At 38.4% G+C, this 13,734-nt stretch overlaps 1 protein-coding gene across 1 annotated transcript in view; it reads left to right on the forward strand.

Annotated features, from left to right (window-relative positions):
• RALBP1 (ralA binding protein 1) overlaps positions 1-13,734 on the forward strand; it is a 34,730-nt gene that overhangs the window by 13,455 nt on the left and 7,541 nt on the right. Inside the window, exons 2-3 of the mRNA XM_074146269.1 lie at positions 4,400-4,693; positions 12,370-12,828. Coding sequence (XP_074002370.1) covers positions 4,450-4,693; positions 12,370-12,828 — 703 coding nt within the window. The 5' untranslated portion in view covers positions 4,400-4,449. The remainder of the gene's footprint in view (positions 1-4,399; positions 4,694-12,369; positions 12,829-13,734) is intronic.

Below are 13,734 nucleotides of genomic sequence, written 5' to 3' on the forward strand. Positions count from 1 at the left end.
ATGGGACAACTTGGGGACACCCACTGTGCTTCAGATGTGGTCTTGCATAACGCTTGTTGCAGAAAAACTCCCCGTATCCTTCATTCCTCCCAACAGCTTTACAAAATAACAGCTGTGCACGCAATCACCTGCTCTAATTTGCTTCTGCTGTTGCAATTAGTTATAAAGCACAAAGTCACACTACAGACTCCGTGCAAAGCAGAAATAATGGAGCCTTCTGTACTGAAAGAGAGCTGCAAGTTTGGTCTTTCTGACTGTGCCTCTCTTTAATGTGTTGGTGCCGACTTAGATGACACACTTTAATAAGAGAGATCTATTGATGTTGGCGGTCATGTCTCTCTGTCTTCACTTTTCTATGTTTTTCCCAAACCTCAGCTCTTTAATATTAATTTTTACTTACTGTATATGTAGCTGATGCTGAATATTTTTAGGAAAGAGTTCAGTTATTTTCAAAAATGGGGCTACAAAACCCACATTATTTTGCCCATGCAGGCATCTTTCCTCTTCCCAGCTCACATTCCTGTGCTTGGTTTATGGTCTTGAAAGATGGTGGTGACGTGACAGCTACGAGTTTTGTGTTAAGGACATACGTTCTGCTTTCCATGTTTAAAATCTCTTTTAATTTAGTCTTTCCTCGGATGATAGAGGAAAGGTCACAATTCTGCACATGTTCAGTAAAGACTGTTTTTGACACGCAGTTATTCTGAAGGTTTGACTCCATGTTGAACAGGAAGATGGTTCAAGAAACATAGGAAGGAGAGGGAGAACTTTATCTGCAAGGGAATGGTGTGCAGCAGCAGAGTAGGAACCAGCTCAATAAAGAACAAGGGGAGGGTAAAGTGAGAGACTGAGCTTGGGTCACAGAGACCAAAGCAGATGAAGAACATGCTGTGTGTGATACGCTGGGCATGAAAAAGAGATATCAGTCAAGATAGGAACTGTGGGAGTACTGGCACTGGGTGGCAACGGAATTGAAACTTGAAGTTATGGGGAAAATACTAAGAGTGAAGTGAAATCTGGGGAGATGAAGCTGTGCATGCAGCATCACAAAACAGAACTGCCCGAAGAGGGGAGCTGCACTCCTGTCATCGTGGTTCTGCCACTTCTCTGCTTTCCATCTTGAGTGCTCGTTGTGCTTGATGAGCTCCTCCACGAGCCAGCTCTGCAGCAGAAGCCTGTTGGAGCAGCTAGCAAATTGAATCAGCTCACAAAGGGGGTCTTGGGAGAGCAAACTGCTGGAACTGAGGGGGTGTGTTAATGGGAGGAGTAGTATGACCTTCCCCACGTGGCAGTAGTGAGGTGTTAAATCTCCTGACGGATGAGAACTGCATAGGTGAAAAGAAGCAATTTGAAGCACGGAGCCTGCTGCAGAGGAGAGGGAGCCAGGACTGAAGCAGTAACAGATTGGGAAGAAAGGGTCAAGTTTGAGAGGGAGAAGTTGGCAGAAGAATCAGCCTGTTAAAAACGTTCCTTCTCAAAATGCTGAGAGGATCCATGATTTTTTAAGTCTCGCCATTTATTGCTGTCAGCAACAATTTGTAAAAGCCAGAAGAAAGGTGCAGATTTGAATGGCAATAGCAAATTAACATCCATTAGTAAAACGGGAAAAGGCTTTTGCGGTAGGTCTAAAGGCTCTGGTTCTGCTGATCAGTCTTGATATAATTTGATCATCGTGCAATTTATCCCTTGTTTAAAGACCTAGGGAATTATGCATAAGGGAAAGTAATTCTTGCTTAAAGCTGTAAAATAAAATGTAGGAAATGTAAGTGCAGTCTTAATTTGTTGCATTTAGAAATATGCACCATTATCTTTATTTTTAGTCAGTGTCTCTGCCTTAGCCAGAATAAAGAACGAACAGTATTGAAAGACGTCATGAATATTTTGTTTCTCATCATAATTCTGTCTTACTGTGCCCTATTCAAATTCTGATCTGAGTAACCATTAATTTCCATAAGCGCTCTGTGAGTGATCTCCTGTAGTGAGATACTTTGTTTCATACATACATTAAATTTTCACTGTGTTCTGCATACAGAGAACTGAAGGATGAGTTTAAAAAAACCCACGCTAACAACCCTCCCCAAAACCCACTTAGCTGCACATGTTTATAATTATTAACCTGGCAAAACTCAATTCCATATTATGTTTTTCTGTATCCTACCGATCTGTAAATAAGACCCGAGGACTTGACGAGTGTGGTGGAATGTATGGGCTAAGTCTGGCTTTGTCCCAGGAGCTCTGCTGAGGTCCAGAGGCAAAATGTCTGTGTCCTCGTTTTCCAGGGTGGTGTTTATGTGCCTTTGCAATGACATTGTCCTTTTCCCTCTGTGCGCTTGCCCATCTTGCCCGCTCTGAATGTGGACTGATTTGTAGGTGTGGTCCATCCTCTTCACTTAAAAAAAATTCATGAGGTACTGTTGAAATACTGTCTGTTGTTGAGCAGCTCTTGGTGGGGTGTTTTGGGTTCTGTTTTTTGGGGTGGGGGCGGGGGGTTGATTGGGGAAATGCAAAGGGCTGCTGTGCAGGAATTTTACAGATCATTCTGATACTCAGATGAGATGCAATAGTGTTGCCAGTCTGTGTCATTGGTAATATTGAAAATGCTTATATAATTGAGAGTTTTACCTTTTTTGATATCAGTAAGTCTGAAGCTTTAGATACCTGGACATTTCTCCTAAAATGCCTTATTTGAGTACGCAATTTACTTGTTTAAATACAATATAAAGTTAGCATAGCAATGGAGTATTTGATATCAATTAAAAATATAATAAAACCCAACAAGCATGACAAAAAAAAAATGGGTGTGCCTCATGTTAATACTGTTCTCTTTTAAAGAGGCTTTCTGCTTTTGCATAAGAAGTTATGGGCTGGTTTCTATGACATACCAGGAGTTCCTGCTTAGCCAGTGTGTATTGTTTATTTCCCTGAATGAGATTTTATAAAATACTGAGTATCTGTGATTGTTTGCCTAACTTAGCAAAGGGTTGACTAGTTTCTTCTTAATTGTAATCTTTATGTCAGCATTAAATAGCAGGAGGACCAGAGGTGACTTCAGAGTCCAAAGGCTGATGCAGAAGCCACAGCTATTATATCTGGATATACTCTTGTCATAACTAAAATACTCATGGAAATAGGTTTAATATGGCTTTTGTGTGTAACCTTACAACATGTTTTAATTCTGGTTTTTTGAGGCCATGGCTACATAGCCACCTTCCCCAAACTCTCAGCCTTCCTTGTGCTTGCCCTGACACTTGTATGGCTGCATAGAAAGCCAGGCTGTGGAACTGATGTAGCTTAAAAAAATTTTTTTCTTGTGTTTGTCTTCCAGTAAATCCATTTCCTTTCAGCAGCAATGCAGCAGCACAGATTTAAGTTAGATTAAAGTTAGCATGTCACCATGACTTGACCTGTCATCCAAGTATACCAGTGGGTGTGGGAAATAGATTTTTCTTTTTCTAGGGTTTGCTCTATTTCTGTTTTACTTTCATCCCTTGAAAGAAGGACTCATATCTGAGGGTGACCATTTAGACACAAAGGACCAAATTCGGCTAAGTGGATGCCAGAGGTATGATGTCCCACACAGTGTATCAGTTCTGTGGAATTTCTGAAATTTATCTGTGCTAGGAAGAGTTTTTTGTTTTCTCACCAGTTCTCATTGGTGAGAATTTATGTATTGGATTCCTTTGGCAATTTCCATATTAGCTTTTATTTCACCATAACGAAGCAAACAATGTACCAGCATCTGGGTGCGGATGACCTGATATAGCCTCTTTAAATGTGAACGTGTTGTTGTATACCAGAAAAACTTAATCATTCTTTTTCTACCTTCTTTAATTTGCATTAGCATAATTAGAAGATGGATTTGCTTTAACTCTTTTTTTTAACCCTTATTGCAACAGGCTAGGCAAGTTCTTATTTGCATCTATAAAATATGCTTGGGAAAGATGAAAATGATCTTTGCCTGAAGTACAGTGCTCACAAACACTCTGAGCTTTCAGACAAATCTATTTCATGTCAAAAATCTAAAGGTAGCTAACTATTTTGTAGTAAATATTACCAATCAGTTTGCAAGCTGCCTATGAATTTTGTAAGAATTATTTCAAATATTAAAATATTCTGATACTTAGTATATAATGTTTTATATATTATAAAGTAGAAATGGCTAAAATAGCAGCTCTCTTATTATGTTAATATGGCTTAATAATATTATGTTAATATGGACAGATTTTGCAAACACTGACCTTAGGACCTGATGTTATGTTACTGTGTCTTGACGTAAGTTGGATCATTCGTTGTAGAAGGTCCTGTTGTTTGTGTTTTCAGGATAGAGCTCTAAGCAAGGTGTTCTGAAACCTGTTGCTTAAAATTGCAGGGGGCTTCTTTTTGTTTTCCCCTGCTGCAGGTGTGATGGACAGGTAGCAGAAGATTTCACTTGGATATCAGGGAATCAGAATGACCGAGTGCTTCCTGCCTCCCACTTCCAGCCCCAGTGAACACCGTCGGGTAGAACACAGTGGGGGTCTTGCTCGTACTCCCAGCTCTGAGGAAATCAGTCCAACAAAATTCCCTGGATTGTACCGCACCGGTGAGCCTTCACCACCTCACGACAGCTTGCATGAGCCTCCAGATATAGTATCTGATGATGAAAAGGAGCATGGGAAGAAGAAAGGAAAATTTAAGAAGAAAGAAAAAAGAAGTGAGTAGGGAACTTCTCTTATTTGGTGCTTATAATTTCTCTTTCTTTCTTTCTCTCTCCCTTAAAATTGCTTAATATTCTCAGCAGAACTTGTTTAGGTGTGAAGGAAGGTAACTTGTACAAACAGGCTTTGTGCAATACCTGTTTCTTTTCCAAAAAAACCCCACACCTTAATCAAAAAATGAATTTGGTTTTTGTTGCACAGATACAGATGCCAAGCACGTGCCCTGAATTAGTAATAAACATGTTTATCCAAAACCTTTAACGATGCATTGGTAATTGCCTGGCATGGGGTTCTTCTAATCTTATTATCTGTTCACATTCCAAGTGGAGGTTTCCAAGTGTATTTCCAAATAGATGCTTTCTGAAATTGTAGCTGAGGTGCTAGCTGAAATAAAACTGTAAATTTGACCTGAATTTTGTACTTTTAAGTTTGGAAGAGTCAGTTTCACTAACTTTGACCCTTTTTCCTTATGTCTCCCCTGTGCAGAGTTTGCTGCTGTGTACCATCTCAAGTTTTTATGTGCACACTGCACCATTATCTGAGGAGTAATAAAATGTGTCCTTTTTTTCTCTAGCTTCTCAGTTTAGTCTGATCATGCATTTTCCTCCAGCAGTGCCAAAGTACTATTGCAGAGTTCAAAAATGTGCAAGCCAACATCAGGATCTGGATTTACTAGAACTGACAGAGTAAAGGCTAGAAGACAGTAAAGCTTTGATTATAGAATTCATTCTGTGTCAGTGTATCAGTGTCCAGAACAGAAGTTTTCATTAAAAAAGCATATCCCTCCTCCAAAACAACTGAAGAGAAATCTTACTTCCTATCTTCAGATTGGTGCAGAAAATTCTGGAAACATGAAATAGTTTTTATTCAATAGAATTTTTCTACATACTCTGAAAGATCAAAGCACTTGGAATTCCTAAGCTGATACTCAGCACTTTCAGTACCAGAAAGATCCTTACTGTCTAAGTCTCTGAAACCTAAATATCAGAGCTCAAACGTTTGTACATTTTTAACTGACATTTGTTTTAGCAAAATATCGAAATAACGTTCATCATCTACAGTGCCTGTATCTCTGATGCCTGGAAGGTCTGCATGCCAGTGTACATCGCCACTTCTTATATGTGAAATTTGGAAGATTAAAAACAATGAGACAGCACACAATATTCTGCATGTTAGGATGAATATGGTGACTATTTGTAATATACATGCACATATTTAAATAATTACTCTTTAAGACTTTGCTGCCACTGCACTGCTTTTAATCAAACCTGTTTCCTGGAATGCAGGATTTGTTTCTACCACAGTTTAGAAGAACTATTGGTATTAACTAAAGACTGTGTGCATAAAGGATACTGTAACTCAAAAATATATTTTCTTCCAGCTAAAACCAATAGTTTAAATTCCTGCAGGTTTTAAGAAAACTGATTCTTTAGTTTTTTTCTTAGTGTAAACAGCATTAACCTAATACAGAGTATTGAATTGGTGATGAAAATTCAAGCTATTACTCTTCTTTGCAAATCAGCTTTCTGTTATAACTCTGAATTAGGCACCTCTAAATTTGGAATTGTTACAAGTCAGCATTATCCATAGTGTGGGTTTCTTTGTGGTGTAATTCTGCATGTCTCATGGTGATAGTCTGACTGAAGGCTGAAGAGAAAAAATGCTTCTTCAGCAAATGTATGCAGGTCTGTGCACATTAGCACTGTAACAGCTTTCTTCCACAAGTGGCTACAGCACGTTTTATAGCTGATGTAAAGCAATTTTTGTTACTTAAAAGAAGCTTTAAAGGTATGGAAAATCCTCAAAAATGTGAAATGTAGGAAGAATCAAATTATTTCTTGCAGCTGTAATATAAAAACATTCAGCCTTTCTTAGCCCTATTATAGGTATGTCATATAATTACCAGTCAGGTGTAAAGGTGAGTTACAAAAAGCTTTCAGTATCTCTCATATAGTCCCAAAATGGTCATTATTGTAAATATACCCTGAACAGACATTTTAATTACGTAAATGACAAGGGGTTTTTATAGTTGCTTAACATGGTTGATTTTAAGAGTTCCAGTTCCAGCTTTACCTTTTGTAATTCCTTCTGTACTTTTTGTTCTTCAGTTTCTTCCACCTTTTAAATTCTATTGCATGTGTTCAGATTGGGTTTTTTTTCCACTTTTCTGGCCAGCTGCTTTGATTTGAACAATACGCAACCTGCTATGGTCATGTTATTTCAGATTTAAACACATATAATTGAACATTTCAGTGAGGAAAAAGGCAAGTGTTGATATTAAATTATGACATTGAATATTTGTTGAACTTCATAACATTAGTGAATTAATGACAAGGTCATCCAAACTCCTGAAACTGTATGTAACCTTGATCCTATGAAGACTTTGGGGTATTTCAATAATACTCTAAATGTAAGTTTCAGAAATGCTTGAGGATCAGGAGGGTATGTGGAGAGGGAAGGATAAATACCCCAAGGTTACTCATTTTAGTTTTTCAGGTAAATTCTTTTTGCTGGAGTAATATACTCTTAGCTTCAGCATTATTACCTGTTTTAGAAAACACATTTATGTATCCTAGCAAGGGATCTTTTTTCCTATGTGAATAATACAATTGTTTGATATTTTTCATGTTAGTGGCAGTAACTTAATAATACGCAGCAATTATCTGGGGGGAAAAGTTCTAAAAATTTTTGATAGTGATAGAAAATTAAATGGAATATTGGGGTTTTTTTATGTGGAATGACAATTACTGGGAAAAAAGTTTCAGCCGCTGATTTCTGTTCTCTGTTCCTCTGTGACAGTCTGTGTGTTGGTTAGCTACAGAGTGAGTTAGATTAGGGGACAACTTAGGGGTTAAAATTTGTTTTCTTTTTACTGAGCTAGTTTTAACTCGGATCTGTTTCCTGACTCAAAACAACCTTTGTCCATGCAAGAACTTGTGCTGTGGCAGCCTGTGAGCAAAAACAGTTGTTTTTTTTTGTTTGTTGTTGTTGGTTTGTTTTTTTTTTTAAGCAGTAATGTTTTATATGAGAAAGTGACCAGAGTAATTGATTATTTTTTTTAATTGTTAACCTTCTATCAGTAATCACATCTTGATAAATTCATAAGATCTGCAGTTCACTGCAAAAGAAATAGGTTATAAAGGAATACTTAAGGAGAAAAAACTATTCTGCTGATTAGAATTTCTGTAGATAGAGTCTGTATGTAGTAGATCTTAACTCTGCTTATTTGTTTTGCTTCTGAGATTGATACCGTTGGACAGGATGAGTTTAATATGCAGCTAGGATTTTTTGTTTGGAATAATTTTAATTTTCTTTATGTAATTCTTGGCAAAATGGAGAATTGGTTGAATTGTAAACTAAACTATCTTTTGAAAGGACAATACTATCATTGGTATGAGCCCTTCTGAAATTTTCAGGAAAGAGTTTTGAAGACCATATCCCTAATGTGGGGCCTCCTGTGTGTTCTTTTGGGATGTAGATGAGGGATAAAATATTCCTGCTGTTAACGTGGGGACCTGCTGCGAACAACCTTTGGTCCAAACTGGGTGTTAACCTCTGTCATCTTCTTCTGAATTGCTGAGTTGAGGTTCTAGCGATCTGTAACTCTCCACTAGGTACCACCAGGTGGAAGATACCAGCTTATTCTGTCTTCCATCATCTCAAGGGATTTTTCTCCAAAATAATTTCTGCTCAGGAATGTGGACATCCAGCAACCGTGCAAAAGCTCTAATAGTATTCCCAAGTGTCCGGGGAGAGCAATGACGTGATAAGTTGTCTCTGTGCTTACGATCCTTCATTTCTGTACAGAGTGCCAATGGAGGTGGTCTGTTAGAAATTGTGAGGAGGCCATTGTCATCCTACAAAATAACCAAGTAGTTGCTGTTGCAAACAAAACATTATTTTAACCGATCTGGTGTATGGAGAAGCTCTGAATACAGTTTCCAGATCTACAGAATAAGAAGTTACTGGAATTTTTTACCCGTGATAAACGTTAGAGGCTCCTCATATCAAGGTTTATCTTTCTGTGTTGCTACGTCCTATTCTACTGACAAATTACTGTCTATCTATAGATATGTGTATTTATTTAGAAAAGTACCATTTGCAAACAGTTAAAAAGTCTGCCTTTCAATGCCAGTAATTATTTTAAATCAAAATAAAGGCAAATTTTGTACTTCATTTGCTCTCCTTGTGGTAATCTGCGCAGTGATCTGAATGCAGAATTTGTTTGGAAGTGCTGTGCTCACATCAGGGAGCTGAATGTATATTAAAAGCAAACTGATCTGATTGAAAGTTGGATAGTAAGTGTTGGTAGTGTCTAAAAGTTTGAAGTTTCTATTAATAATAACAATACATCTTGTGAATGAGGAGAGGAAATAAAAGCCATCTACCCAAGCTCATTACACTCCCATGTGTGTCTTACAGTTTTATTGAGAAATGGTATACAAGTTGATAGCAATCCCTCTGACAAATTGAAATTAGATAAGTAATGGTAGCATTGCACATCGGTCTGTATAGTTATATTTGACTGACTAATTCTTCCCTATGTAAAAGTGATCTATATTTTCTTTCAGTGAATTAATTACAGATGCATGCAAATTTCCTTAGGGAGCCAAAATCAGATGTAGAGGTATAAATGGCTTAAAAACTAATCAGAGACCTGATGCACAAAATGTATCTTGTGGTAGGTTTGATAAGTGGCAGTTCTACATAATGCAACCCTTTGCGGTAACAATAAATACTATAGTGTGAATTTATAGCTTCATTGGAAGAGTGCAGGAGAAGTATTCCCAAGTATGGAGACTGATAGAAACAGTGGCCTTGCTGCAGGACAAAGCTTTTAAGCCTGTAAGTTAGATTTTTCCAGAGCAACACTGGAATTTTTTTTTTTAAAAGGGGTTTTAATAATTTTCAGTAAGATAAGGGCTATACTTGCAGCATCACAGTTAAAATAACTGCAGTGAAGGCATGCTTGCGGAAGGCCTAACAAAGCTCAAACAAGGAACTGGCAGATAGTCCAGATATTATGCTGGTGGAATTGGAGTATTTATTATTAAATTAGTTCTGTTCTTACATAGGTGCAGGAAAATGTCATTGACATACATTACAATGATGGGAAAATGCAGACTATTAGTACTAGAAGTCTTGAGGAAACGGTGAACAGAATTATCAGTTTACTAACAGTAGGTCATACTTATTTCCACATATAAAATTACCTGATTTGGCAAGTGCTTTTGATAATTTTTCTTCTGCATAAATTTATGTTCTTTATATTTCAACATATTGTATCACTGGTGAAAGGGATACAGTAATTTTTTTACCAGAAGCATGGCAAAGAAAATTGGGCTACTCTGAGAAACATACAAAACCCCCCCTCTTGGTATGGGTGGGAAATTCTCTGTGGATCTGTAATTAGTATATATTTCTAAACTTTGTTGACTTACGTTACTGACAGAAATTAAAATAGGCTGGCTTTGTATTTAACTTGCTCCTTCATGTCCTCTCCTGAAGTCAAGAAATACCAGTTTCAGTAATGTGCTGTTGCTGGTGTTACATTACCACAGGTCTAGAACAGCACCCAGGTTTGTGTTGCAACATGGAGCATTGAGAGACGTAGGGCAGGTGCTCTGTTGATGACACCCACCTCCAAGCTTGGGTCCCTTGTGCGGACCCACAGGATGTGTGTGTGTGGGAACCTTGCGCTGTTTGACGGGGAGCTGTTACAGCTACACAGCAGGAAAGACTGAGAGCAGATTGTTCTGGGCTCTGTCTGCTGAAGATCTGGCTTTCTGTTTGAAAATTACAGCTGTGAACCCCATCTTGAAACTTGGTGCCACCCCCATCTCATTCTCACAGAACACACTGGTGACGTGTGCTCCTTCTTCGTCCCGAAGCTAGTGCATCAGCAGTTCTTTCTCCATCAGAGTGAGATTTGAATCCTTAGTTTATGCACTAGAGATTTCCATACCCATTTCTGGTTTTAGCTTACAAAAAGAGTGAATGATGATATAGCCAGGAAACTGCGAGGATGAGACCTGGTTCCCAGTTGTCCTCCAGTTAACATTTGAATTTTTCTATTAAAATTCACTTCAACAGGAACAATGCTACGGTCTTGCTCTGTCTTCTATGAAGGTGTGTGTTTGGTAGTCCCAGCAAAGAGTCCAGGATGGGAAGGGTGAGCTGGTCAAAAAGTTGTAATGGTTTTATGGCAGTTCCATGCTTTAATGCATTTTTTTTATATTTATTTGACTATTAAAAGCTGCTTTCTATGGGGCAGCCAAGGAGGCTTCAAAATACAGACAGCTCCTTGGATGTGCTGAAATAATGCTGAGAAACTCTGCAGCTTAATATAGTTTAGAATTGGAAGAATTAAAGACTAACTGTCCCCTGGTTCTTTTGCACAAGATCTTTCACCTGTAAAAATTTCAGCCTGTAATATCACCCGTGATGCCCTCTGTTATAATTGAAGGGGTGAATTTTCCACCACCCAAAACTGTTCAGCAGGAAGAGCACTTGGCTGTGGGAGTGCCTCCTCGCTCTTGCAGAGGTACTGCCTGTAGGCAGTGGAAGAGCCTCAAAGGGTCTGTGTAATGGGGGCTTCAGGTTGAAGCAAGAGCTTGCTGCCCACGGCCGTGGGAGACGTGTCTGGCACTCGTGGCATGTAAAATGTCACCTTTGTTGACCAGATTTCAGGCTTACTTTTCTTACATGGGGTACTGCGTGGGTAAAATCACGATTAATTGACTTGGAAGTTGTGTTGGTTTGTATGTTGTTGGGTTTGGTTGTGGGTTGTTTTTTTGTTGGTTGGTTGTTTTGGGGTGTTGTTTTTTTTTTTTTTTTGTAATCCACCTTTAAAGATTTCCTTGTTCTTGCCTGAAGGCTAGGCAGGGCTAGCTGCAGAGGCGTAGGTAGTAAAAGCTCCGGTGCATGCTTTAGACGGCACTTGGTGTTTTGCTGCTGAGACAGTGTACTCTGCCCATGGACTTGCTTGAAGCTCTCGCATATGCTTTTTAAGGCAAATAGGTAACTTCGCTGACAGGTATTGCACTAGTGTTACTGGAATTGTTTCACTCGTCTAGTGGAAAACTAAGTATGCTTGGGTTTTTGTTTTATTTTTACTTTTTTAATATTTTGAGGCTGAAACTGTATTGACTTCATACTTATCTTAAAATTCATCATATTCTGGAAAGGGATTGGGAAGTTAAGTGGCTGAAGTTTTGTTTGTTCTTAAGAGAAGTTTGTTAGATGTATGTGTATGTAGTAGATGATACTTAACAGCGACTCTCATACTGTTGATTACAGGAACATAGAGAAGTTGCCAGACAGTTGTTTTTATTTTACATTTCCTTGACTATTAGATGGGAAACTAGCCCATAAGATGGACATTGCCATTATGAGTAAGTATATGAAGTATTAATAATTTTGGTCGTTTAGGAGCTGTGTGGCTTATCTTTGATGTGATTATGCAACCTTGATTTAATCCTTGTCCACTTAATTGTGTAACAACTGAAGAAAACCTTCTGAAGAGTCAGGCAGGCGCTGCTGTTTAATTCATGTTGCTGCTTCTCTCTCCTCCTTACATCTTGCTTCTTGTTCTCTCCCTCTTACAATATGCTGTCCAGAAACTAAACAGACTTACAGCTGTCTTCTTGCCTTCTCCTTCTTTGCCTCGTAGCGGAAGGTTATGCTGCATTTCAAGAGGACAGTTCTGGTGATGAAGCTGAAAGTCCTTCAAAGTTGAAGCGGTCCAAGGGAATACATGTCTTCAAGAAACCCAGCTTTTCCAAAAAAAAGGAAAAGGATTTTAAAATAAAAGAGAAACCCAAAGATGAAAAACACAAGGAAGACAAACATAAGGAAGACAAACATAAAGAGAAGAAGTCAAAAGACTTGACTGCAGCAGATGTTGTAAAACAGTGGAAAGAGAAGAAGAAAAAGAAAAAGCCAATTCAGGAGACAGAGATACCTCAAGTGGACGTTCCCAGTCACAGACCCGTGTTTGGCATTCCTTTGTCTGATGCAGTAGACAGGACCATGATGTACGATGGCATCCGCCTGCCAGCAGTTTTCCGTGAATGTATAGATTACGTAGAGAAGTATGGCATGAAGTGTGAAGGCATCTACAGAGTTTCAGGTACTCTGGGCACGCTGACATGCAGGTTCCTAAGGTCTTTACTTGCACTTTTATTATTATTTTACCGTTTGCAACACCTAGAGACTCTGTTTATAGCTGCATTGATTTTAATTATCCAAAAGATAATCAGGTAGCTAAAGTTAAGCAAACACGTAGGTCTAAAGTACCAGAATAGTTGCTAATATGGTGGTACTGCATAATGGCAGTAAAAATACACTTGTTTTGGCCTTTTGTGATAGGATGGTAACGCTGAATAAATATGCTAGCATGGCCAGCTTGTATTATTTTACTTCTGCGTTAGAAATGCGGTGCTAGTTGATTGCAAAAGCAGATGAGATATAATCATTGATTACTTAAGCTTCCCACTAAGTTGCTTTTCCCAGTTACTTCCAGTGTATTATTTTTTTTTTTTCTTAAACTTCTTTTCTTTGAGCAAATACACTAATAAGCAGAAAATAGAAGTTTCAGTATTTAAGCTTAGCAACAGCAGGCTAATTAACCATGGTAGTTGCGTAACACCAGCTTACATAAATGAAACATCAGTTTTAGTCACGTTAAACAAAACAGCCCCTTTATTTGTGAACTGCATCTGCAATAGAACTCGTGTAAGTAGTTCTGAGGGTATGTTTAAGGAAGCAAGAACAAGCGAGAAAAGGAATTTGAGGCGAAGCATTTGAAACCAGTTGCCTAGCACTATAAACCAGCAATCAAACCGTTTTAAAGGCTTCGTTAAGCTGTCTTCGTGCTGTCAAACTGCATGGTATTTGGTAGGCACGCGTAAACACCCCACCAGCTTAAGCAATTTCTTCGACTTGTCTATTGGAACATTCTGGTTGCGTGTTTTTTTCAAGACACAATGTGTTGGGAATTTTCACAGAGGAAGGTGTGTTTTCCGTAAATCATTTT

Source organism: Numenius arquata, chromosome 4 (assembly GCF_964106895.1).
Source record: "Numenius arquata chromosome 4, bNumArq3.hap1.1, whole genome shotgun sequence".
Classification (NCBI taxonomy): Eukaryota; Metazoa; Chordata; class Aves; order Charadriiformes; family Scolopacidae; genus Numenius; species Numenius arquata.